At 52.9% G+C, this 25,857-nt stretch overlaps 1 protein-coding gene across 1 annotated transcript in view; it reads left to right on the top strand.

Annotated features, from left to right (window-relative positions):
- Positions 1-25,857, top strand: part of EFCAB6 (EF-hand calcium binding domain 6) — a 242,193-nt gene that overhangs the window by 206,129 nt on the left and 10,207 nt on the right. Inside the window, exons 27-28 of the mRNA XM_065924192.1 lie at positions 17,270-17,497; positions 25,061-25,291. Of these exons, the coding sequence (XP_065780264.1) occupies positions 17,270-17,497; positions 25,061-25,291 (459 nt within the window). The remainder of the gene's footprint in view (positions 1-17,269; positions 17,498-25,060; positions 25,292-25,857) is intronic.

Below are 25,857 nucleotides of genomic sequence, written 5' to 3'. Positions count from 1 at the left end.
TGCTGAAATGGGGGGTGTTGGGGATTTTCCTCAACTCTTAAAAGACTGTCTTTTAAACATTTATTATTCGTATCAAAGTAGTATATGGCCATATAGGAAAAAAAATGGAATTGTTGCAAAAGATTTCAGAGCAGAGACCACTTGATCCACGGTTCACCGGTCCCATCCCACAAAGCAGCCCCTGTAACCCCTGCTGTTTCTCTAGCTGCACCTCCCTGCCTCTCAGATCCTTGTTCCCCCATTTCTTAACCACAACCCCCCCGCCCCCGCCGCCAAACTTTCACCGTTTCGCACCCCAGCCGCCCAGCCTCTCCTCTGGGCCCGAGCACATCCGTCCTGGAGCTGCCTCTTCCCCTCCCGTGACATCGCTGACATTTCTGCGTCAGCAGTGTGTCTTAAAGCGCGGATCTCGTGGGATGTGCCCCGTCCCACCCACCTTGTCCATCAGCCAGGGCCTTCTGTGGGCGACCCTATATCCTAGCAAGAGAGACAGACGAGCAGTGAGAACATGTATCAGATGTCAGAATCTGATCTGTGCTGTGGGATCAGATAAAGCTGGGCAGAGGAGGGCCCGGTGAAAAGGGGACATCTGAGCTGAGACCCGGCGGAGGGGAGGGAGGGAGGCACGTAAACTCTCGTGGAGGGGGCTGCCCTGGAGAGCCCAGCTGGGTCGAGATTTGGTGGCTGCCTGGGCTGGGGCGAGGGGCAGGGCAGAGAGGGTTAGTAGCAGGCGCCCTGGGAGCGATGGGGTGGACGGCCTCGTCGCACTCTGAACCGCATGGAGACCCAGAGCAGGTTTGGGGAGAGGAGTGCCGTGGCCATGAGGGGCCTCGGAGGAGAAGACTCGGGGGCCAGGGGCCAGCAGGGAGGCCGGCCTGCCTGGGGGAGGGAGGACGTGCTGTCAGGGTCCCTTTGGCAAATGGAAGGCGAGACACTGAGTCAGGAGCAGCCCTCTGACTGGGGAGGGGGCAGGGGGACAGGTGTCCTGGGCCGTCGGTCTCACCGACGCCCCATCACGGGACTCGCGGTGGCTTCCAGGTCTCCAGTTGCTACAGCGTGTCCTCGCCACGCACACATGAGCACGTGCCCAAACCCTTCCCGTGGCCCCCGCCGGCCACGCGGAGTCCTCACGAGCGCTGTCCAGAGGTCGCACCGTGGGCAGCGGAGGAGGCCCGTCCCCGCTCATGGGTCCCTCTGAGCACCTCTGCCGGCTCTGGAGTCCCCGAACCCAAAGTGTGGCGAGTGGGGTGTTTCCAGAGCCTCTGGTGTTGCCCCCCGCTCCCCCCTTGCTCGCCTACCTGACCTCATCTCGGAGTCCCCTGCGCCTCCGGAAGCACCTTGCCGAACAGTCTTGAGAGGAGGCTTTAGGACTAATTGTAACGCAGTGACGGCAGGAAGTGTGCTTCAGACAGAAGGGGGCCTGGGGGCTGGAGGGGCTGCAGCAGGGACGCTGGCACTCCCCCCCCCCCGCCCCCCGGCCCACTGCTCAGCCCTCCTGCTCTCCCCGTCCGCAGGCACCAGGCGCTTGGAATGAAATGGTATCAGCCCCTGAACTGGCTCGGGGATGGGGTGTAGAGATGGAGGTGCCTTTACCAGAAGAGCAAGCTGAGGCTGGGACTGCTGACCTGAAGGACACGGGGCCCGGGGCAACCACGGATGTTCAGGGCACGTCCGTCTGCTGATGGGGGACAGGCAGGGGCAGACCACCGGGGCCCCGCACCCCCTCGCTCCAGAATTCGGGTCCCAGACCCTGGAGACTTCTCACCAGGGTCGTGGGTTGGCTCCCCTGAGGGTAGACTGAGATGGCAAGGCAGCTGTGGACGAGCCAGGACCCGCCTCTACATGGGGGCGATTTCGGAAGTCTAATCGAGGGCTGATGAGCGTTCTTGACAGAAGGAAAAGAAGTTAACTAACAACAGGAACAGTTAATGCATCCTCCCCGAGCTCATTAAATACGACACCAGCCATCCCTTCCTCTAGGGGATGCACGGGCGGCAAGTAATTAAAAGGAGATTACCGAAATGTAATTAAGGCAGTCGGGACCTCTCCTCGCAGAGGAAGTTCGCAGTGAATAATCCTCGGCTGAACTGAATCCACTCTTGGAGAAGGGACAGCTGGAAAGGTAGGGGAGGCGTCACGAAAGGCCTTGCGGGAGCTGGAAGCGCCCGGAGCTTAAAGACGGCGACATCACCCATCTCTTAGATTGGGTGCCAAGTGCCCCCCAAACGTGTATAGATCCATCTCCTGTGTCCATCACACACTGCAGGGAAAAGCCCTTCAGCTCCCATCACACCAGATGCTGCGGTACTTCCAGATCCCAGGGTGCAGCTGAGTCCTGGCGTTTAGGCTCCCCGCTGCCCCATGACGCACCCCTGAAGCGCTCCTCAAAGTGTGGGCGGGGGCACGGCCAGTACAGATCCACCATCCTAGCATCGGCTCTGTGCATGGGCCCTGCGTCCCCCCTGGGGACCCCACACCACCACCCAGCCACAAGCCCGCCAGCTGCTGACCACCGAGGCAGGCACTGGTCAGCTTTGCCAGTTGGGAGCATCAGGCCAGAGTCAGCATGAGAAGCACTTGCCCAGGTGGCACCGAAGAGGAGCAAGGAGCTATTATGAAAACCAAAGTGCTCCCAGGGCCTTGGTTGCAAATTAAAGAAAGAGAAAACAGGATAAGCCGTGGACGTCAGCCCCAATACCTTTATCGCAACATTCTCACAAGCCGGGTGAGGATGTCACCTGAGTGTCTGCCCTCAGCAAATGCCTCTTTTTTGCTTCTGGGAAAAACATTTTACCTTCAAAAAGCTAAATGCAAGCTATGTAGAGTATCACCTTGTTTTTAGAAAATCATTTCTGTTTAACATTTAAGTCTTAAAGTGAAATTTCAGTATCCTCTGTGAATATAAAATAATGCTCAGAGCAGACAGAATTTTTAAAAGACATAGTAGGAACCCATATAAAATCTTTCTACTTTATTACCATGGAAATAATGGAATTTTTAACAAAGCTCATCCTTATTCAATGCAGAGTAATTATTTTGCCACATTTTATCTAACTGAGATCCAATGAGATCAGTCCTTACCTGGTATTTATAATATATCACCTCTAAAGTTATCCAGTGAGAGGTTAAGCAACTTGGAGATGATTTTTTTTCCAAGGGAGAATTTAAGATTGTAGTTTTCAACCAAAGAAGAGACCGTAACCCACATCAAAATGGTTGTAATCTTTCATGAGCATCATGTTTATATTAGTTGCCAACCGTGTTACTTTGATTTATTTTTCTTTTTATTGTAAATATAATGGTGTCCATGTATTTTTAATGAATATTGTAAAGAATGGGGACATTTCCTTTTCAGGAAAAGGCCCGAAGATTATTGGAAATAAAGAAATTATTAAGATATGCCATTCCAGTTATTTACTCTTTCCCCTGATGCCAAAAAAAATCCAAGTGCTCTAGATCTAATTTGGGGGATTTTTTAATGTTTCCCCTAAATTTCACTCACTTTCCACTAGTACCTGCTGTTGTTGTTGTCCTGGGGACGGTTAAGGGCACGGCAGCTTGAGAGGGGTAACTCAGGTCACTCGGACACTTGGGTGGCCTTGGTGACCGTGCAGGGTGCGGGGCTCTGGGCCACTGTGCCTGAGCGAAAGGAAAAGAAACGTAGCCAACGGCCTGGATTGAGATGACACCGTCACGCCAGAGGAGCAGTCAGGGGCCACCCTGCTCGGGTCGCCTGACCGCCCGTCAGCGTGGCGCTAGTCCTTCTCATGAGGTCAAATGCGTGTGTGCGTGCTAAGTTGCTTCAGTCGTATCTGACTCTTTGTGACCCTAAGGACTGGGCTCCTCTGTCCACGGGATTCTCTTAGGCAAAAACACTGGAATGGGTTGCCACGCCCTCCTCAGGGGATCTTCCAACCCAGACATCGAACCCGAGTCTCTCTTGTCTCCTGCATTGGTAAGCGGTTTCTTCACCACTAGCTCCACCTGGGAAAAACCCACTCCTCCCAAACCCGAGTGGTTGAAGCACCCCACAGTCCAGGGCCCCACCTGGATCTGGAGCTTCCAGTCGGAAGGAGGAGCAGTCACCCCACCCCCGCCTTCATCAGCTTCTAGGAGGGGTGGGCAGTCGGGGGGACTGGGCACCTGCTGCTCTCGCAGCTGCCAGATGGGCCCCGGCTGGAAGCAGGACGGGCTCGCCCGCCAAAGCAAACTCAGCCTGGTCTCCACGCGTCTTGCAGAAAAGCGAAGGGGCCGTGCCAGGCTTGCAGCCACGTGAGCCCGCGCACCGCCAGCAGGGCCGGCCTCAGCCCTTCTCCAGCGGGCCCTGGGCAGCGCCTCCAGCGCCTCACGAGCATTCCCCTGGTATCCGGGCTGGCATTCCCTCCTGATTGCTACCCTGGGCGGGACGCTTTCTGCCTGTTCAAGTAAGCAGACTGTGGTGTAGCCTGCCCCAGAGACCCTCACTCGTTTCGTCCCTCCAGGGATTTGTGATCCAATTCAACCGCCATGTTTGGATCAATTAAACACCAGCATTGAGCTGTACTACTGATCACGTACACTGATCAGCTGTACATTGATCACGACTACTAAGGTCGTGACCGTATCAGGAAGCCAGGAGTCAATCCAAGAAGTCATTGTCCCAAGCAGGCCTTGCAGAGCAAATCCAGGATGGCACTCGTGTCTTAATTGTTTCCGTGTACCTGAGTGTCTGGCTTGGAGGGGAGCTGCTTGGGTTCTGGCTTTACCTGCCCCATTCGACTGGGAGCTTCTTACCTCCCCACGTTTAGCAAATGTGAGCGACGATGTGCCAGGCCCTGGGCCAGCCCTGGTGTCCAGGCTGGTGGGATGACAGGTGAGCACGCACGCACCTCCCCAGGGGCGAGGACTGCTCTGGCAGAAACGGCCCCAACCATTCATGAAGGAACTGGAAAACTCCACCTCTTGGCCTTCACTGAAGCCTGAATGTGAATGGTCCCTGATGAGAGACTGGGAGGAAGAAGCACGTCACCTCCCTGGTGATTCTGCCCGGCCAGTTCCTGCATCTCCTTGCCACCCACAGTCAGATACCAACATCGAAACAGAGGCTGATACGCACTGGGCATGTGCTGTGAGCCCAGCCCTGTTCCAGGCACTTTACCTGAATTAACTCAGCTCATCCTCATAAGAACACTTTTCAGTTCAGTTCAGTTCAGTTCAGTCGCTCAGTCCCGTCCAACTCTGTGCGACCCCATGGACTGCAGCACGCCAGGCCTCCCTGTCCATCACCAACTCCCGGAGTTTACTCAAACCCATGTCCATTGAATTGGTGATGCCATCCAACCACCTCATCCTCTGTCGTCCCCCTCTCCTCCTACCTTCAATCTTTCCCAGCATTAGGGTCTTTTCAAATGAGTCAGCTCTTTGCATCAGGTGGTGGCCAAAGTAGTGGAGTTTCAGCTTCAACATCAGTCCTTCCAATGAATATTCAGGATTTATTTCCTTTAGGATGGCCTGGTGGGATCTCCTTGCAGTCCAAGAGACTCTCAAGAGTCTTGTCCAACACCACAGAGGGGGAAACAGGAACAGAGAAGTTTCAGCCTGTATTCCCGGTCACATAGATAGAAGTACCAGAGCCAGGATTAGAAATCCAACCAGCACCAGGCCCCGCTCTCAGCTTCCTGCTGTCAGTCTGAGTGTCTGAGTGTCCACCGTACAGGATTGCTGTTCTGGTTAAGTGAGTTAATGCGGAAGGAGCTCTGCATGGTCCTGAACATATCGAAGACCAAATGTCTTCATTATTATTAATTTTCATTCTATCCTCCTCCATTGAGTGCCTGGTTAGTGTACAATGTTCAGTAATGATGCAATTATATGGTGTGTAATTTATTTGGGTGGAAGAATTCATTTTCATAGTTTCATAAATGACTTCAGCCATGCGTTTACTGAATCATTGAAGGGTCGCAGGGGTAGTTTAAGTGTTCCCTCTGTTTCTCTGCATTTTATGGCAATTTCATACTACCAAAGGGTCTGTGGGTTGGGTGTTGGCAGCGGTGGTGGGTGGATCCTCTGAGAATGTCGAGCTGTGTGGGGGAAGTGAGCCCAGAGAGCCAGAGCGGGAGGCCCTCAGTCCACGTGGTCAGGGCAGAGGAGGCAGAAAGGGCTCTCTGATGAGCTCGCAGTGCATCTGGACATTGGGAGATGGGCTTCCCAGGTGTCAGGATCCGTGTGTGCAGAGGCCCAAGATGAGAAACCCGTACTTTGGAAACAGCTGGAGTGTGGGTTTGGGGCCAGGGTGGGGAGAAGGAGAGGGAGGGGGATGCAAGGCGGGGACAGAGGGTCTGGGAGGGAGGCTGCGGGGCAGGGCTCTGGGGTGGGTCTCCTCCGTGCTTGCCTCCACGGGCATCCCGAAGCATCAACTTCTCCAGGCCGGGGCTGGCTCAGCCGTTCAGGTCCCCGTGCCCGGGACAGAGCCCAGCCTGCAACAGACCCTCAGGCCGTGTTGATGCCTCTCTCTGGTAGGCTCTGTACTCGTTTGTGTGGTGGGGGCTGGGATCAGGGGAGGATGGGAGAGCAAGGCTCTGAAGTCAGGCCGTCTTGAATTCCGTTATCAGTTCACAGGGGAGCAGTCCTGATCATGATCTTTTCAGGGAGAAGCCCCACTTACTTGTCTAGAAACAGGGAGGACACAGCTGCCCCCGAGGGCAATGAGAGGGTCAGAGAGGCTTCTGCAATGCTGCAACTCAGAGCCTGGGTAAAGGAGCCCAGCGAAGGGTGGGCCCCAGGACCGGATCTCAGTAAGGCTTGGTTCAATTGGCTTGAAGCTTGGCTTGAGTGTAGCCCTTCCAAAGGAAAAGGAAGCTGAAATCTCCAGATCTGCATCTGTTCATCGCCCAGAAAGAACCCCTGCTCGATCAGAGACCCCAGAGTGGGCAGCGTCACGCGCCCAGGAAACCCGGGTGGTATCTGCAGTTCTGGGGTATCTCCCTCCCTTCTGCACGCAGCATGCTGAACCGCCAAGCCGATCCGTCCACCACTAAGGCCTCCAGACCTCCCAATACCCGAGCGTCCACCCTTGGCCCCGTGCGCGGGGGTCTCTGGGAGATGCCGAAGTTGGTTCCTTGATCCAGCGGGAGGCGTCTGTATCAGCACGTTTGCATGCAGAGCTTTCACGTTATTTTCATCTAGATTTTTAGAATGTTTTATCTTTTTTTGGACAGGCAGTTTTGCTGCTGTTGTTATTTTTAGCATTCATTAATCCACTGTAAATACAAATGAAGATACAGTACAATTAATTTCTTTGCTAATCAAAATATTTGATCAAATGAAGCAATTTTTCAATTTTTAGAAGTAATTACACTGTTCTCTAAAAGGAAGTGGAAGAATTCTTTACCGAGTATTTCTAATTAGGAGTTTTTGCTACCTGCTGTGTCCTTATTCTGTATGAAGTTTCAGGATTTTTTTTTTTTCCTCTCCTCTAAGGAATCATGGGGGAAAAACTGTTTAATTGTCTCCCTAAGTATTCAGAACAAAACTTAGTAGAAGAATCATGCAGTCTGATTAGCTTGATTATATCCTTTCTAAGAGTTAAATCAATATACCAGTGTGTTTCTAACCTGAGGGCTGAAGTTGACCTTGTTAAATCACGTTGTCCCGGCCAGGTAACAGCTGTGGACACCCACAGGACGAGGGACATCAAGTCCTCTTGCTCGGTGACTATCGTCAAGGAGCAATGAGACCCAAAAGGCCACCTTCTCTTCTGTGTCCTCTGAGCTCAGTACCTTTTATTTCTCACTAACCGGAAATTCAGACCTGAATCAGTCAGCCGTCACTGTGTAACAAAGAGCCCCAGAACCTCCAGGACTGTAAGCGCTTGTTCAGCTTTTGCATGTGGGCTGGCTGACCTGGGCTCAGCTCTGGTGGCCTCCCTGGGATGTGTCTGCTCCCTGGGACCAGCGTGAAGCAGGTGAGCTCCTCTAAGACAGCACCACAGACGCAGGAGGGCTTGCCGATCATGCAAAGGCTTTTTAATGCTTGGATCCCATTGTCCTTGCTGACATTCCCTTGGCCAAAGCAGTCACGTGGCTGAATGCAAAGCTGTGGGATAGGGAAATACTCTCGGCTCTTCGGTGGGAGGAAACCCAGGGCCACATGGCAGAGGCTGTGGAGATGGGAGCTGAGGAAGCAGGCCTTGAGTGACCTTGCCTCCGGGAAACAGATACACCTGCATGTCTCTGTCTCCAACTCCACGGGGTCGCTTGACACTTCACCCCCCTCCCCTGCCAAGTTCTCTCTTCCCTGTTGTCTGGAGAAGTTGCTCAGGATACTGTGTCATGGAAAATTGATTTTATAAGTCAGCCAAGACGTGGCTGGACATAATTTATTGACAGGGTACTAGAAGGCTCTTTTCTAAAATCACTCCCTTAATAGAGCTATTGAAATGAGAGTACAATGAAACTGAACACGAGCTAACAGAATTCCTGGGTCAGTGAGCCCTCCAGAGCACACCCTGCCCTGTTACTGATTCCCGCCCTTGGCTAACTTTCCCCAGCTTTGAACTGTGGGGACACAGGCTTCTCCCTTGGGGTTTCCCCATGCATGCATGGTCAGTTGCATGTCCACCTCTTTTGCAACCCCATGAATTGCAACCAGCCAGGTTCCTCTGTCCGTGGGATTTCCCAGGCAAGAATACTGGAGTGGGTGGCCATGCCCTCCTCCAGGGGATCTTCCTTTCCCAGGGATAAAACCCACAGCCCCCTTCAAATATGAGTTCCCTACAGCAGAGCCGGGGCTAATTCCCGAATCAATGGGGTGCTCCCTGTTTGTCCCCTGTCTCCTGGGGTGATAGTCACGGGGAGTTCCTTCCAACTGGTGTGGCTGTCATGACGCTACGGATGGAGAACCTTGGCCCAGAGAAGTGAGGTGCCTGCACAAGGTCCAGCTGGAAGATGGGAGAGCAGAGCTGTAGCCTGGCCATCCCAAATCTGAGCGCACGGCAGGCCCAAGGCCACTGGTTAGGAGCCCAGGTTCTTCCCCGCCTCGGGGTACATGACCACATCTAGATCAGGCTTCCAACCCCGGCAGGCTGGCTTAACCTGCAGGCAAGAGCAGGCGCCACGTGCCTCTCCCTTCTGAAGACTTGTGATGGAGACCGTGGGAGCCAGGAGTCAGGACTCAAACCCAGGTCTGCCCCACCTCTTGACTCAGGCCAAAATGTCTCCTAAAAAAGCAGCAAGAAGACTGCCCGTGTTGGCCAGCCATCGGGTGAAGCACCACGGAAGTCTCTCTCTTAAGATCTGAGGCTGCCCTTGGAGATGGTTCAGGTCTTATCCCCGCGGGGAAAGGGAGGCGGAGCGTGTGCGTCTCGCCCGAGGCCACCAGACAGAGCAGCGCAGAGCTCCGTTCAGCCCCGGACGGCGCCGAAGCCCTCGGTTGGCCGCGAGCTGGCCTTGCTGTCCACCCTGGCCCCCTCCACTGGACCAGCCCAGCCCTTGACCCCCTTCGGCTTGATCTGAGTCGGCCGAAACGTGGATTCCTGGTGTGGCTTCCCTGGCGGTGCTCCGGAGGTGTGTGTGACCATCCCTTCTTCCTGTTCCGTGTCAGACACTGAGTGAGCAGGTGTGGCCTGAGCCCCGGGGGGACGGGACCTGGTCTGGGGGGGGTCCCTGCACTGAGCCTGCAAGTTTCCCTCAATGGTCACCCAGCACTGTTTGCGCTTGGAGACACCCCGATCTGAGCGGAAGGCAGCATCAGAGATGTCGGGGCTGTGAGGTGGGGGGGCGGGCTCTGAGCTGGGGCCGAAGAGGTGGCTCTGGGAATTCAGCACAGGCCTCCCTCTGACCCCCCAGTCCAGGCCACCTCCCTCTGACCCCCCAATCCAGGCCACCTCGCTCTGACCCCCCAGTTCAGGCCGCCTCCCTCTGACCCCCCAATCCAGGCTGCCTCCTTCTGACCCCGCACTAGTTGGAGTTGCCTCTTGGGTGAGTCCAAGCAGTAGCAGAATTTAGAACTATTGGATTTCACTGTAAAGCTTGGTTTTTTACTAAATGAGATATGTGGCTACATTTGAGTCCAAGAAAAGCTCCATGGAAGCAAGGTGTTATTAGTCGATTCTTTGATGACTGTATTCTTCGTATACTGGGGCATTGTTCCTGTATTGTGCTACTGCTGCTAGGAAATCACAACGGGGACCGGGAATTTTCTTTTTGGCACAGGTGGTCTATATTTCTCTGCGATATCAAGAGGGACCACTGTTTAGTAAAACAAGGTTCTATACGAATACCCTTGAAAAAATGAGAGAGGATTCCTTCCAAACATGGAAATCATCCTCTAATTGGGTCAGACCTGTAGTGCATAAGATTCCACTATTTTTTTTTTTTCATTTGTAAAGTCAGTGGAAGAGCCTTGCGAGCATCCAGTTGTCAGATGACGGGCTGCAGGAGGAGCGGGCCCACCACTCCCGCTCCAGACAGTCGTGGGGACGGAAGTGGGCGCCCGACGCCCCGTCCCTTTCCCAAGCTCTGTCCTGCAGCTGCGATCCCTATCCTGAGGAGGCCTTTTATGTAAAACGTAGTTGGTTTTGGAAAGTGACATTTGCATCTGAAGATAGTGGTGTCTTTTTTGATGAGGAGAAACATTGCTTCCAGTTATAGAAAAAGCCCTATTTTCCCCCATTCAGATAGAACGGTCACGTGACAAGTGCCAGGGACACAAAAGCGCCAGACCAGGAGCCATCTGTTCCTCCCCAGCTTCTCCCGTTACTCGGAGCGCGGCTGGTGGTGCCTGCGCGGCTTTGCAAAAAGCAAGGTGGGGACCAGAACATGGGCGCCTGACCGCCTCCAGCCCAGTGCCCCCGATGGGAGAGCCGGGAGGCCCTGCCCTCCCGAGGCCAGTGGGTGCCCCGGGTGTCACGGGGTAGGGAGGGCTGGGACTGCATCCCTGGGGCCCGGGGACCTTCCGGTCGGAGGCTGGTCCCACGTGCACCGGGGCGATGGCCATGGTGCTGCTGGGGGCGAGGCCCCCGGTGACCTTGGTTTCCGTTTGTGCCCTGTTTGTAGTTTCTAAGTTTTCTGCCGTGAACGCACAATAATCATCTCTGCCGGCAGCCCAAGAATATTCCCCAACCGGCCGCGAAACCAGCTTTGGGACAAATCGAAGCCACCCTGCCTCTCTGCGTCCTCAGCCTGGCCCCTGGTGTGGCCCTGGGGGGTGTGGGGAAGAGAACGGGGTGCAAGAGGCCAGCGCTGCTCCCCCGATCTTCACGCCAGCTTGCCGCATGAGGTTTGCAAGGATCTGTGCCGCCTTCACCTCCAGGCTCTGAGGTTTCCTCCTCGGGGAGCCGTTCCCATCAGCTGTGTGGAGAGCACACGACCTGTCTCATAATCTCCACTCACCTGTGAAACTGCTCTCCTTTCTCTCTCCCCGACCCCAAGACCCTCCCCTGCTAGAGGCTACTTAAGGATCATCTTTTACCTCCGTCTCCCGAGCATCTGCAGAAGAGCCTGGCACGCAGCAGACGCTCCAGGGGTGTCTGTGGATGGCTCGGCGCAGCCGTCGTGGGCGAGCGTTGAGTGTTCGTCCTCCCTGGGTGCATCAGCCCACGTGTGGGTCACATGTGTGTGTCACATGCCTGGCTCAGGTGCTCAGCCCCACCCCCCGCCCCTCCCCCTGGGGCTCTGGGATTCAGTGTGACCCACGTGTCACTGCGATTTCCTGCCTTGGCGGAGACGAGGCAGTCACAGCGACCAGGGCTCCCGGACCCCCGCCCCTGCTCTGCATTGCTTGCCCCCAAGCTGCCCCTGCCTCCTGACCTCCGGACCCCAACCCACGGGGGAAGCAAGGCTCGCAGCTCGGGAGCCCCAGTGGTCTGCCCCCCTCTGCCGTGGCTTACTCCTCCTCCAGAGAGCAGGCGTCAGTGCTTGTGTGTGTGTACACGTGTGAGCGTGTGTGTACACGTGTGAGCGTGTGTGTACACGTGTGAGCGTGTGTGTACACGTGTGAGCGTGTGTACTTGTGTGTGGTCACGTGGACCAATCTGCGCCCCTTGCCACTTTCTGCACCGCAAACATTTTACCATAATGTTAACCTGTTTCTTGAAGCCTTCTAAATAGCTGCGTTGTAGAAATACTATGGTTTATTTAGCCATTCTCCTGATTTAGACAATTTTGACATATAAAGTATTGCTAATTTTTTGTGAACCGTGTAAATAATACAGTGTGTGTGTTAGTAGCTCAGTTGTGTCCGATTCTTTGCGACCCCATGGACCGTAGCCCACCAGGCTCCTCTGTCCACGGGATTCTCCAGGCAAGAATCCTGGAGTGGGTTGCCATTTCCTTCTCCAAATAATACCATAATGATCATAATTTCATGAATTCATCTTGTTTACTTCCTTGAGGAGAGTCTTCAAAGGGCAGGTACCAGGTGTAAAGGATAGGCACTTCCACGGCTCCACATACCTTATTCTGCCTTTCCCAACACTGATATTCTCAATCCAGAAATTTGTGTTTCTTAGAAGAAAACAAACAGAATCTTGGCTTCATTTCCTTTTCTTTTTTTTGCATCGTGACCAGGTCAGAGCTTTTTTTTTTTTTTTTTTTTAAGGGTGATGATAGTTTTTAAATAATGATTTCACTTTTGGCCGCGCTGCGTCTTCCTTGCGGCACGTGGGCTTTCCTTTGGCTGTAATCGGCGGGGGCTGCCCTTTAGCTGTGGTGTGCGGGCTTCCTGTAGCCGTGGCTTCTTGTTGCAGAGCGCAGGCTCTGGAGCGCCGGCTCGGTCGTTGTGGCGCATGGGCTTAGCTGCTCCACAGCATGTGGGATGTTCCCAGCATGTGGGATGTGTTGACCGAGGGGTGAACCTGTGTCCCCTGCCTTGGAAGGCGAGATTCTCAACCACTGGACCACCAGGGAAGCCTCTAGATCAGAGCTTTTTAACAGAAGACCCAGGGTGACTGTGTATAGCAGTCATTTGTTTGATTGACTGTGTTGGTGACACTGCTTATCCATCTCTTCTTTGAACAAAGATCAAGGCCCCACTGTGTGCCAGGTTCTTCGAAGCACTTGGGGACTCAGCAGTGAGCAAAAGACTGGAGCCCTGGCCTTGAAGTTTATTTTCTGTTGGGATGGAGGACCATTAGGGTAAATATAAGGTGGATCAGAGAGCGGAATGTGGGACGGAGAACGAGAAGGGAAAGGGAGAGGGAATGAATGTGTCGCTCAGCTCAGGAATGTGGTAGAAACCCTGAGAGGAGGGCAGGAACAGCAAGTGCCAAGGCCTTGAGGCAGGAAGGAGCCTGTGTGCATGAAGCACAGCAGGAGGCTGGCACGGAGTGAGGTCAGAGGTCATAGTGGGCGGGCTGGCGGCCATTGTGATGCCCTGCCGGTTGCTCCGAGCAACGTGGGGAGCCATTGGAGAGCTGTGCACGATCTGACTTGCACTGTACAGAGGTTGTCCTCAGGGGAAAATGATGCCAGCTTTTCGATTATGGCTTGGCTCTCCCCCACCCCAGCGCCCAGAGAGCAAGTGCTAACACGTATGTGCATGCGATGCTCATGCGTGTGTACTTTTGACAGATTGAGGGTGGCAGGAAGGAGGCTGTAATTTGTGCAAGATGATGGTGGCCTAGACCAGGAGGTGAGGGTGGAGCAGTCAGCTTCCAGGTATGCACTGGGCGTGGGGCCACTGGGATTTTGGGGAGGTTTGGATGATAGATGATAGACAGATTACATGCTGGACGCATCACAGAAGGCTCCAGGCTGGGCCACTGGGCCAGTTTCCATTTGCTGAGATGCGGACCTTGCAGGGGATGGTATTTTGAAACTGTTAACTCAAGAGGGGGGAAAGAATTCCCTTTATGAAACTGGGATGTTCAGTTCTGCTTGGGAGGGCTGCCCTCACCCAAAGGTATCTTGGAGTCAACCAGAGCCACACCGCACCCTGCTGCTTTTTTTTTTGATTCCACATATAAGTGATATCATATGGTAATTGTCTCTCTCTGTCTGACTGACTTCACTCAGTATGACAATATCTAGGTCCCTCTGTGTTGCTCCAAATGGCACTGTAAATGCCAGAACAATGTAATTACTTCTTTTTATGGCTGAGTGATACTCCATCGTATAGGTACCACACCTTCTTCTTCCTGCTGCCGCTGTAAGTTTGTAACAGTGGGCTTTGTGATGTAAGGGCTCACTCACAGAAGACTTCCTTCTCATGGACAGCCTGAGTGGGTGTCCACTGTTCTACTTGTATATCCTGGACCTTCTCATTCTGTTGTTCTGTTTATGTCATGCTTGTGGTGTTTTGATATCTGGTTACTCAAAAACATCATTGCTAGTCTCTTCCAAAACTTTCATGACAGATCTCACGTAATTATGTCTCTATATTAAGTTTAATATCTATGTCTAATGGGTCCCCCCCCAAATAGCCATTGTGATTTTTGCTAGAGTTTTATTTATTTATAATTTGAAAAAGGTATTCTCTTTTGAAATGGAGTCTTCACATCCAGAAATATGGTATGTGTCTCTCTTTAGTCCAGTCTTCTTGAAAAGATATTTTATTTCAAATTATTTTTTGCACTGGTCTGCTTTGATAACCTTCAGTAGAATGTGTCTGGCTTTCTTCATATAGGTCTCATGCCTTTCAGATGAAATCTATCCCAAAGTATTCAATAGCTTTGTCATTAATGTGAATGTGGATTTTTTATGAGATAATTTCTAACTAGTCATATTTATTGTATAAGAAAAAAGGCACTGCGTTTTCTGCATTTTTTACTTTAATTCAGCTGCTTTTGTAATTGTATTGAGATTTTCTAGTTGTACAATCATATCCAAGAGTAATGATAAATGTTGTTTTTCAACATTTGTTTTCAACTGTTTATTTCATCTTCTTGTCTTATTTCAAAGGCTTGAGCCTCTAAAAATGTGACTAGCAGAACTGACAGTGAGCCTGCCTATCTTGTTTCTAACTTTAATGGAAATGCTTCATATTTCACCCATGTAACACATTTACAGGTAGTGTCTGATTAATACTCTTGTGTTTAAGATGTTCATTTTATTTCTACATAGTATGTATGTTCTTTTCTATTCTATACCATTTTATCAGGAATGACTGCCAAATTTTGTTAGATGAACTTTGCCATGTGTTGGTATGTGACCTTTGTTAATTATAAGGAAGACTTCCTAATTCTTGGAATAAACCCTAATTGATTTTGGTGTGCCCTTTTAAAATACAGCAATAAATAGTCCTAAAGAGTTGGTTTTTACAAAAATTTTGTTATATTTGCCATTATGTCCATAAACTAGATTGGCTCATATTTTTCTTTTCAAGTGTTTTCTTGATTTTATTTTTATGTTAGGGTAATATACAATGAGCTGGAATACTATATATCCCTTTTTGTGTTCTGGAATAATTTGACTAGTGTAAAAATTATCTGGCTTCCCTGGTAGCTCAGCTGGCAAAGAATCCGCCTGCAATGCAGGAGACCCTGATTCAGTTCCTGGGCCAGGAAGACCCCCTGGAGAAGGGATAGGTTACCCACTCCAGCATTCATGGGCTTCCCTGGTGGCTCAGATGGTAAAGAGTCTGCCTGCAATGTAGAGACTGGGTGGGGAAGACCCGCTGGAGGAGAGCCTGGCAACCCACCCACTCCAGGGCTTGACACCTTTTTAGTGATAGATGGTAGCTCTTTTAACAGCTTTTTAAACTTCTTTTGTGATTACCTGTCTATTCGTAATGTTACTTACATTAAATTTAGTGATCTATATCTTGCTAGAAAATGATTCAATTTCCTCTGGAGTTTAAAGCATATTAACCTAAGATTGCCCATTTTACCTTGTTAGAGTTCTTCCACATCTGTTGTTAAAACAGAAGAATTTCTGATTTGTTTCGTGTGTTAACACTTACGAAGAGCATTCACACACCCCGTCTTGTGGGAGCCTAGATTCCTCCCGGAAAAAATGAGGAAAGCGAGGAAACCTTGATTCAGTGGCATGTGGCGGTCACGCGGCCACTTAGAGCCAGAGTCAGAGGGTCTCCCACCTTCCCCTGCGCGACGCGACACCCGTGTTCTTTCCAGTTCTGTTCACCCGTGGCACGTCCTCCTCAGGCCCCAAAGGTGTGACCAGCATAAGGATGGACGTCGATCTTGAGTCTCCACCCAGCAAAGATTCCTCTACTCTCTACTGACACCCCTCTCGGTGTTTAGGGAAAGGCCTTCATACTTAGACACAGGAGGCGTGTTTTCAACTGTTCAAAAAAGTGTAAGATGCATCTGTAGGAGCACTTTTTTTTTTCTAGAATGAAAAATGAAAGGCGTTCATTCACTTTGCAGATGGCTCCCAATGGACGTATTTGAAAGCATCTGTTAACCTTTGGGTGGTCGAGGATGTAGTGGGCTGTGGTTTGAGTGTAAGGGTGTATAGCCACACTTTTGAGGGTGTTGTCAGCAGCATCCCGTGTTTAATACAGTTTCGTAGAGTAACGTCCTGCCCAAGGAGCTCCCCTGCACCATGGGCGGCGTCCACCAGGCCCTGTAAGCACCTCCCAGGGGTGCAGAATGGGATCTAGGCAAGCAGGCCGGCCCCGTGGTCCCCGCAGCCTCCAGCTGCAGGACTCTGCCCTAGCCAGGATTAAGTCCCTGTGGGTCTCGAAGTCTCAAACTTAAAGGACACTTAACCAGCGGTGGTGCTGCAGCATAATATGGTAGCAGCCATCAAAAAGGACTTTTGATGACAGTCACAGGACGTCCCTAGTGGCCCAGTGGCTAAGACACCGCTCTCCCAGTGCCGGGGGCCTGGCTTTGATCCCTGGTCAGGGAACTGGATCCCACATGCTGTAACTAAGAGTTTGCATGCCACAGCAAGACCTGGCAGAGCCAAGCACATAAATTAACAGTGCCATTCACATCATAGCCGTCATGAGCATAAATCGACCCGTACTGAGGGCTGGGGATGAAAGCAGTCTGGATCCACATCCCTGTTAATTCTGTTAGCACTCAGAGCAAACACCGCATGTGTGTTCAGCAAATCAGAGGACAGGCCGAGTGCGTGAATGGCCGAGGGCAAGGGGGGTGCCCTCCTGCGACCCGGCCCTGCCCTGCGGGCTCTGCGGCTGGGCAGCCCAGGCTCCCACTTTTCAGGCAAATCTGCACCTGCAGTCAGGCCTCTGGGTCTCTGTCTCCTGGCTCACGTTCCTCGTGAAGCTGGGCCTCCCGGGCCCCACCCTTGCCTGAGGCGCCCAGCACCAAGGCGATTCATTATTTACTAAAGGGATCAATTTTCTGTCCTGTTTTGCCCAGACCGCTATGGAGTGGGCTGAGAAGATGCCCAGAGGTCCACGGCCCTTATCGCCCAAGGAAATGGCAAACCAGGAGTTGCTGGCTCGGCTGCACAAGGCCGTGACCTCCCACTACCACGCCATCGCCCAGGAGTTCGAGAACTTTGACACCATGAAGACCAACACCGCCTCCAGGGACGAGTTCCGGTCCATCTGTACTCGCCACGTCCAGGTTCTGACGGATGAGCAAGTAAGGACTGCGTTCTGTTCAGCCTCCTAAGCAGTGTCATTACGAGTGTCAGGCCAGCTGTTTCCGAGAGTATAAAGAGTTTAAGGCTGTTCTCTCTTTTTTTAAATATGGGAAGGGTTTGTTTTGTTTTGGGGGGGGCGGGTGGGGGGAAGAGGGGGTTGCTGTTGTTTTAAATCTTACTAAAGAACCTTCTTACAGGAACCTTCTGTTCCTGTAGCAGGTATGGAATGCACCATTTCAATTGGGGTGCAAATCATGTCACCTTTATTTTTAAAATCAAATTAAACTTGGCTCCAGCTCCCACTACCCCTCTTACTCCTTCCCTGGATCATTCCGGGGACAGCTGATCCAGAGAGACGGCCAGTTTCTCTCCACACTTGAGCCGGGGTGGGGGTTGGAGATGGAGGTGAGGCTGGACAGAGTGGGTGCTCAGCACGTCCCGCGGGTGGGCCATGTCCACGTCCCCACCCAGACCCCAACAGCCCAGGGGCTGCACCAGTGATCCGAACCCACACATGGCTGTCCCTTCTCCCCCAGAAAATGCACTGCCGCCAGCCCGCTCCTGCCCTCAGCCGAACCGAGGCCCCGTCCATTCCCAGAGAATAATTCAGATGAAAAAGGAAATCCAGAACACTCACAAAAGCAACCCAGCCTCCCCTCTTCCTCCTGGTTCCACTCAGACCTAGCCCAGGTGCTTCCTACAACTCCCCACGTGGGAATGTCACCCTGTCCCCTCCAGAGCAGGGAGAGACTCCACTCCGACCTCGAGACTCCTAGTCTCAGAGTTTTAGGGTAAGGACTGAAAATAATCTTGAGTGGCCATCACACCCACCCTCCAGCCCTACTCAAGCCACTGAACTCACTACCCTAAAGAACAAATTTGTTAAAGATACTAATAATATGGACATCAGATTTCACTTTCCTAAAATATCACCTTTTTTTGGCATTATGATCATTTTTTTGCTAAGAAAAATTAAGCGCTCTTTCCAAAGAATTCTGTCCCAAAGAACAACCACACCAAGTGAAGCTGTTTGAAATACATCTCTCCATTGCTACAAATGGATAGAAGCCTTTCAAATTAATACAGTTGCATTTATTATTCTATGGAGTCAACTAATAAAGGTTTTGCTAATAAAGGTTTTACTAATAAAGATTTTTCATTCCATCTCAATGAGTAAAATTTTACTCTAATTATAGATGTAAATTAATGACATGCTGGCATATCTGGCATTCTCAACAGAGAATTTGATTTTAATGGTCCACGAAGAAAAAGCTTCACCATCCCCAGCACAGACAGCCCCACCCCCACTCCCTACCCCCTGCCACACGATCAAGCACTTACTTTTAAACACTGCCTTCTAAAAATACACGGACATATCTCAGAGACAGACTGCATCATCAAAAGCGTCAAAGTCTGGCATAAGTACTGTGATTTAAGTTGGGTGATGATTAGCAGAAATTGTGCTATATTGGGGAAGGCTGCTTCTAGATACAGGCTGGTAAACAGAAAGCAAAAGCCCCCGAGATCCATATGTTTCTCCTTGCATGAGCTGCTTAGCCAACGACCTTCTCGGGTGGATGGTCCTGAGTCTGGCAGAGTAAGACCCAGAAGTAATGCGCACGCTGGACTGGACACGTCTAGACCCTTCATGCCAGCATGGGGAGGAGTCCACTGGACATGCTGGGACAGGTCCGACCAGGTTAAGTAGCTTGCCGGTACAGATTCCAGGACTTAGTTTTTATCTACGTTATAAACTTCTCTCTAAAAGATCCAATCACTGTGAATCCGAGGGGCCAGATTTCTTGAGTTAACAGAGCTCCCTAAGTCAGAAAGTGCCACATTTTTTGAAAACTTTTGGCATAATTAACCTTTCAGAAAAGGAGGGTGGCTTTCAGAGCAGATGAAGTTGGACACTGAAGGTCTTCATGGCTCTGCATAAAGCATGTGATAAAAGGCCACAGAACTGTGTCCACTTGGATCTGGCTTAAGGAGACAGGGGCCCCACGGGGAGAGCCTGTCCCAATGAGGCGATTTAGATCAGCCCACAGCGGCTGCCTAAAGACTGTGACTGTGCAGCTGCATTAGGGAGAGGAACTGTCAAACATTTCTGAACATTCCAGATGTGATGCTTCTAAAGCAGACACCTCTAGGAAGTGAGAGAAATGCAGGCAGACCTGGATTTCAACCCTGCTTCTGCACTCATCCAGTTGTGTGACCTGGAGAGCTACTCGGCCTCTCTGAGCTTCGGTGTCCTTCCCTAGGAGATGGGACAGTGCTCCCCAGGCTGGTCCAGGCGCCCTCCGCCCAGGCTGCAGTTCTGTCTTCTCCGTCTTTGCCCCCTGCTGTCTCTGCCTGCCCCCAGCCCCGGCCCCTCCATCAGGTCAAGTGAATTCTTTTCTGACCACGCCTTTCCCTGCCGGAGCTGGCCGCACCCGCTGTGCCCTCCCCCACCCACCCTGGGCTCGCCATCATCTGCCCAGCCCTTGGCGCACTCCTGCTTGTCCTTGCGCACAGCATGCCTGTCTTGGCTGCACATTGAGTGCCCAAAGGCAGCAGGCACCCCCTCCTTTACTGGTCCTCTGAGCAGAGTGCTGACATCAGGTCCTGGGGAACCAAGGAGGGCCTGCTCCCTGCCTCCCTTGAGTCTGCATCCCGGGAGGGTAGAGAGAGAGTAAATGCCTGTGGGAACATCATTTCTGTGATTCCTCACCACTCTCTGCTGCAAAGGGAGGTGCAGCATGCTAGGAGAGCAGAGCTAGGGGCTGGTCTGGACCCAAGGGGTCAGGGTGCTTTCCTTGAGGACACAACGCTGGGATGGGGGCATTGCCTCCAAGAGGCGTCAGGAGGGAGCAGTGCAGGCAGAGGGGGCGTCCTTGAAACACAGGCAGTGGCCCCACCGCTCAGATGGTGCTGCTACCAGCCAGTCTGTGGGCCCAGAAGACACACCCTGCTCGTGGGGTCTTTGTTCCTTGAGGGGCAGACGGACAGTAAACAAAACAAGATATGTGTATGTTGGATGGCCATAGAGGCAAAAAATAAAAACCAGGAAAGAGGGCAGTGCTGGGGAGTTGTTGCAGGAAGGGGTGGGGGCAATGCTTCGTGAGGAGGGCAATCAGGGGAGACCTCTGAGAAGGAGACATCTGATTAAAAAGTCCAGGCCAGGTGGATGGCTGGGAGCAGACGAGGTTGGATCACAGATGTGTTTCAGAGCTGGAAGCAGCAGGATTTGCTTAGTGAGTCTGGGTGTAAGAGAGAAGAGGGGCACAGGATCAGAAGGCGGAAAGAGCCAGGGATGGGGTGCTGCGGGGGGCGACAGGGAAGCGGGGTGCTGGGTGCCTCACTGACCTGACGTCCACAGTCACACACCTGTGGTCCTACTTCCTCTGCCTGTTCACTTCCTCTTTTGCTCAACCGCATCTTCACTTGCCCTTTCAGGGACGAGTAAGCCAGAGAGCTTCTCTATTTCATGCTCATCCTCAAAAGATAGTTTGGCTGGGGATAGAATTCTAAATCCAAGTTTTCTCCCCCTGACACTTAAAAGTGATTTCTCAGCTGCCTTCCAGCATCTCTCTATGTGGGTGAGATATCTACTAGCTATCACATGCTTTCTCCAGGGCCCAGATCCCAGCAAGAAAGAGAGGCAGGGGCTGCCACTGCCAGTTCCTTTTAAACAGAGGCCCTGCGCCGAGACTGGGGTGAGGTGTGAGGAGACGGGAGCCAGCTGGGCAGTTGCAATACGTCCCAAATGCTCCACACGCAGCTCGCCCGGGCGGATCACCCCTGGGCATGGTCCCCACTTGCCAGGTGGTCCCCAAGCTGCCTTGGCTGGTCCTAGAGACTGGGCTCCTCCCGTGTTGGCCTCCAGGCCTCTATCCTGAGTGACCGTGGAAATTCTGTGCCCACTGTCAGCGCACGCTAGCCCTGGCTCTTCCTGGCTGCCTCTGTGTCCACATCAGGCGGTGGTGATGGCCTCATTCTAACTGCCCATCTCACACTGGGGCATCTCGTCCCTGTTCCCGAGAGAGCCCCACCCACCACCTGCTTCACACCAGGCCTCTAATGCCACCCTGCTCTTCTCTGTTCCTGTTTAATCCCATTTCTCTGTTGTGTTTGATCATAACAGGGCATTTAAAAACTAGCTTCCTCCTCTTGGCTGAAATTCTCCATCTGTTCATGCATGTTGTGAACCTTTTCTATTACATCCATGGACACATTAGTTCATGGATCTAATGTGTTGTTTTAATGTCCTTAGATTAATGTCCATAGTTGTTTTAACATCCTTGTCTGATAATCCCCACACGGGGGTCATCTCTGAGTCTTACCTGTTGACGGCTATATCTCTCGGCAATGGGTCAGTTTTCCTTTTGTTTGTATGTAGAACTTTAAAAAAAAAAAAGCTGAATGCCAGACAATACTTGAAGGAGAATCATAGACTGTGGTGGAAATAATATTTATGGCTGGAAACGGGCTCACCTCTTCTCTGCCAGGCTGTGAGTGTCGGGGTTTGTTGAGGCAGTCTGGTGGGTAGTCGAGCCACATTTGAATTTTCTTACTGCTACCCTCGCCCCTGGTGTGCTCGGGGGCAGAGCCCTCCAGCAGAAGGAGCCCCCCGGGCTTGCGTGGACTTGCTTTGCCTCCCTCAGTGGCTTCACTTCCCAGGAGAGGGTTTCTGAAGAAGCGGGTGGTATTTCACATCTGTCCTCCACCAGTAGCTTCACGTGGGCCCGTCAGGAGCGGCAGCAAAGGCTGCAGAGGAAGGCTTGTGAACTTGATCATTCCCTGTGCCCAAGACTCCCAGCTGTTTTAGTCTGAGCGCCAGCCCCTGTTTGGTTTTTGGGAATTTGCTAACATCTCAGCTGATTTCTTCCCACACTCCCACTTCCTCCTGAGCCCCACCAGGCGTGAGAGCTGGGGTGTCAGGATCTCCTTGAAGCCTTGGGGCTTGATGGAATTCAGTCCCCTCGGCTCCTGCAACCTCAGCTCGCAGACGGGCTCGAGAAGAGTTCTGAATCTGTAGGTGTTTGGCTTTTTGTTACTGGTAAGATGGAGTGGCATTCCCTTGCAGCTTGCCACCTCACAAGCAGAAGCAGGATCCGAGGTCCTGAGTGCTTCGTGTTTAGGAGGCTGTTGACTGCTCCTCTGCATTTCCAGGGGACCTTTCAGCAGGCCATGTTCTGCCACATGACGTGGAAACTCACTTGCTTTTCAGCTTATTCACAAACCACAAGAATTCTGCCCAGGTTTCACGGCCAGCTCACAGGCCTATAATTCTCCAGAATCCACTTTGGGGGTGCCCATTCCCAGTCCTCTCGATGCCTCGCCTGTCCCCACAGCACCCCCACCCCCAGCCGCCATCCTGCGCTGCATCCCTGACGCCATCAGTGTCCGGGGGTGTAACCGTCAGGACTGGAGAACCACGTGTGGCCTCCCATTCTCTACCGGCCACCCAGGCTCCTGTCATCCTGTGGTTGTGTGGTCACTAAGTCATGTCCGACTCTTTTGCAACCTCATGGACTGTAGTAGCCCGCCAGGCTCTTCTGTCCATGGGATTTCCCAGGCGAGGATACTAGAGTGGGTGGCCATTCCCTTCTCCAGGGGATCTTCTTGACCCAGGGATCGAACCCGTGTCTCCTCCATTGACAGGCGGATTCTTTGCCACTGAGCGGCCAGGGGAGCCCCCGAGTCATCCTATGGAGGTGGATTCTTCCCGTCGAGGCCCCTTCAGTTACAAGAGGATGAGAATAAGGTTTTTGCGTGGTCCCGCGTTGACCTCACTGCATCACAGGATTTCATCAAGAAGGTGGTGGGCCCTGCCTCACGTGCCTAAGAACAGGCCCCTTTTGTTGTCCTAGACTGTTTTGTAAGCATCTTCACGTCAGTGCCTCTGCCTCTCACTGCATCCCATCCTTTGTCTCTGTCCTTAATGGCATGACCTTCTTCCTGCCTGCCTCCCACGTCTTGCTAAGATAGGAGGGCATGGGAACCCACCGCAGCCCACCCTCCTCTTCAGCTGCATCTTTCTTCCGTGAAGCCCTTCCTGTGGATGCCCTCAGAACAGGGATGAGCGCCCTGTCCCCTGTCCCTCTTCATTTCTAAAGCATCTTCCGGTCTGGTCAGTCTTATGATGTGAATCTTTGGGGATCTTTGGCTGTTAACCAATATGTATTGAGGCCCCACTGAGTGTCAGCTGCTTTGCAAGACAGTTGGCATTTAAAGTTGACTTTCAGAGGCCCCTCCAGGGAGTCTCTCGGCCAGGTGAGGCGTCACCCACAGGGGCGGTTTCATCAGGATGCAGGTAGGAAGAGAAGGGCATCTGGTTTCCTTGGTGGTCCTGGGAACTTTCCTGGAGGACACCTTGGTCCTGGTGAGGTCTGTCTGAGCCCCTGTGACCACTTTCTCAAGGACCCTCACTTCCACTCCACCAAGTAGGTTTCCCTAATTGATCAAAATGAAGCAACATGCATCTCTAGATGTGATAAATGACACTGAACCCACCCCCCCCCACACACACACACGCATGAAGTTGTTACATAAGATGTAACCTTGGAGGGAAGTTGGGCGGAGGATCCCAGGGACCTCCTTGTATCATCGTCGGAACATCCTGCAAATCCGTAATTATTTCAAAATTAAAAGCTTAGCACAAAAAGCTATGACAAGTCAAAAAGTTTGTCCCAAACTAAACCGCTTCTCCTTCTCAGGGCCGGGAACGCTCTCCCACTCTTCCTCAGCCCTCGCTACATCTTCTCCAGACTTCCAAGCAGCGACGGACATGGTCCCTTTTAATTTGCCCCTGGAAAACCCCAGTGGAGCGGGCAAGCTGAGTGGGTTTCTGACCAAGTTGAGGCACAGGGCAGGAATGCCCCTCCCTTGGCCTTAGGGTCGGAGATGCGGACTGGAAGCTGGGCCTTAGGGGCTGTAAAAAAAAAAATTGAAGTTAAATGACCTTTCTTCTCAGCTCCCTGAGAGCCCTCGAGCCACCTAGAGTGGCTCCCGTGGCACTGAGCCATTTGGTGACATCCCGGCAGCATGGGACCCTCACTCCGCCCGGTGACAACAGACACACTGACGCCAAAGCCATAAACTGCTCCCCGGCCTCCAGACGCCTCTCTTTCCATCTCCTGGGAAGACGTTGTTTGCCCTGAGGGTGACTTACAATGCACAGCGGCACCCGTGCTGTTCGCAGGGCTCTGGGGCTGTCCTGCAGGAGGGAGCCTCGCCGGGCTCCCCGGGGACCCAGAGAGGCTGGGGCTTGATTTGCGTTTTCCCCTAGAACATTCTTCTGTCCTGCAGCTCAGCCTCTGTGACTAATGGCAAGATTTAATGGCCTTAAAGTGCTCGCTAAGGGCCCAATTCAATTAAAAAATGTCCCTCAGAAGCCATGGATAATCCGTGCCCTCCCCCCCCTCCCAGCCCCGCTCTCCCAGGAAGCTGGGGCCAGCCGGCTTTTTTTTCAACTTGACCTGAGCCCGGGATCCAGCGAAGGAGCACACCGCCTTCACCTGCTTCTGGCCCCTTGCGTAGGGTGTGCGCTGACCCTGGGGTGACCTCTGCTTCTCTGCCAGTTTGACAGGCTCTGGGAGGAGATGCCCGTCAACTCCAAGGGGAGGCTGAGGTACTTGGACTTCCTGAGCAGCTTCAACACGGACAAGCCGGCCACGCCACCGGCCACGAGCGACTCGGCCAAGGCGCAGAGAGGGAGCAGCGCCCCCGAGGTCTCGGATCGGGGCCGGTCCGCAGGATTGTCACCCACTCGCGACCCAAAAGTGGGGTCCAAGCCGCGGAGTCACCCCTGCGTGAGTTCCTTCCCATCTCGCGGCGTCTCCCTGGGTCCATGTTCTCCCCAGGCCAGGGACTTCGTGTCCCCAAGGGATCGGGTGACAGAGAAGGTGTCCTGGAATGAGCCCCCGGGCCCCGGGGGAGTTCTGGAGAGGAGCCACTGGGGGGTCCTCTCAGCCACCTGCCCGGGAAGGGAGGGAGGTGTGGGCATCGGGGGCAGAAGAGACGGAGGGGAGTTGGAGGCGGGGGGCAGGACCCGGGGGAGGGAGCAGGTCAGCCACTGTCAAGGGCATTGTCACCCAGGAACACAGATGCCCCCGGGGTGGACAGCCCTGCTGAGGGCCACTCACCGAGAGGTAAGGGGTGTTAATGCCCATTTTACAGTTGAGGATCCGAGACCCTATGAGGGACCCGTGTGGGCCCAGGGTCCCTTGTTAGCACAGAGAGCCCCGACGGCAAACCCAGGCTGTCTGACTGCACAGCCCTGGTCCTGGGCCGAGCCCCCCGGCCCGGGATGAAGGGAGGGGCTCAGTCTTGCAGAGGGTCTCCTTTCCTCTATAAGAAGCATGACAGGGTCTCTGGG

This window comes from Muntiacus reevesi, chromosome 1 (genome assembly GCF_963930625.1).
Source record: "Muntiacus reevesi chromosome 1, mMunRee1.1, whole genome shotgun sequence".
Lineage (NCBI taxonomy): Eukaryota > Metazoa > Chordata > Mammalia > Artiodactyla > Cervidae > Muntiacus > Muntiacus reevesi.
Note: the sequence above shows the minus strand (reverse complement) of the source record. Positions and strands in the feature narration are given on the sequence as shown.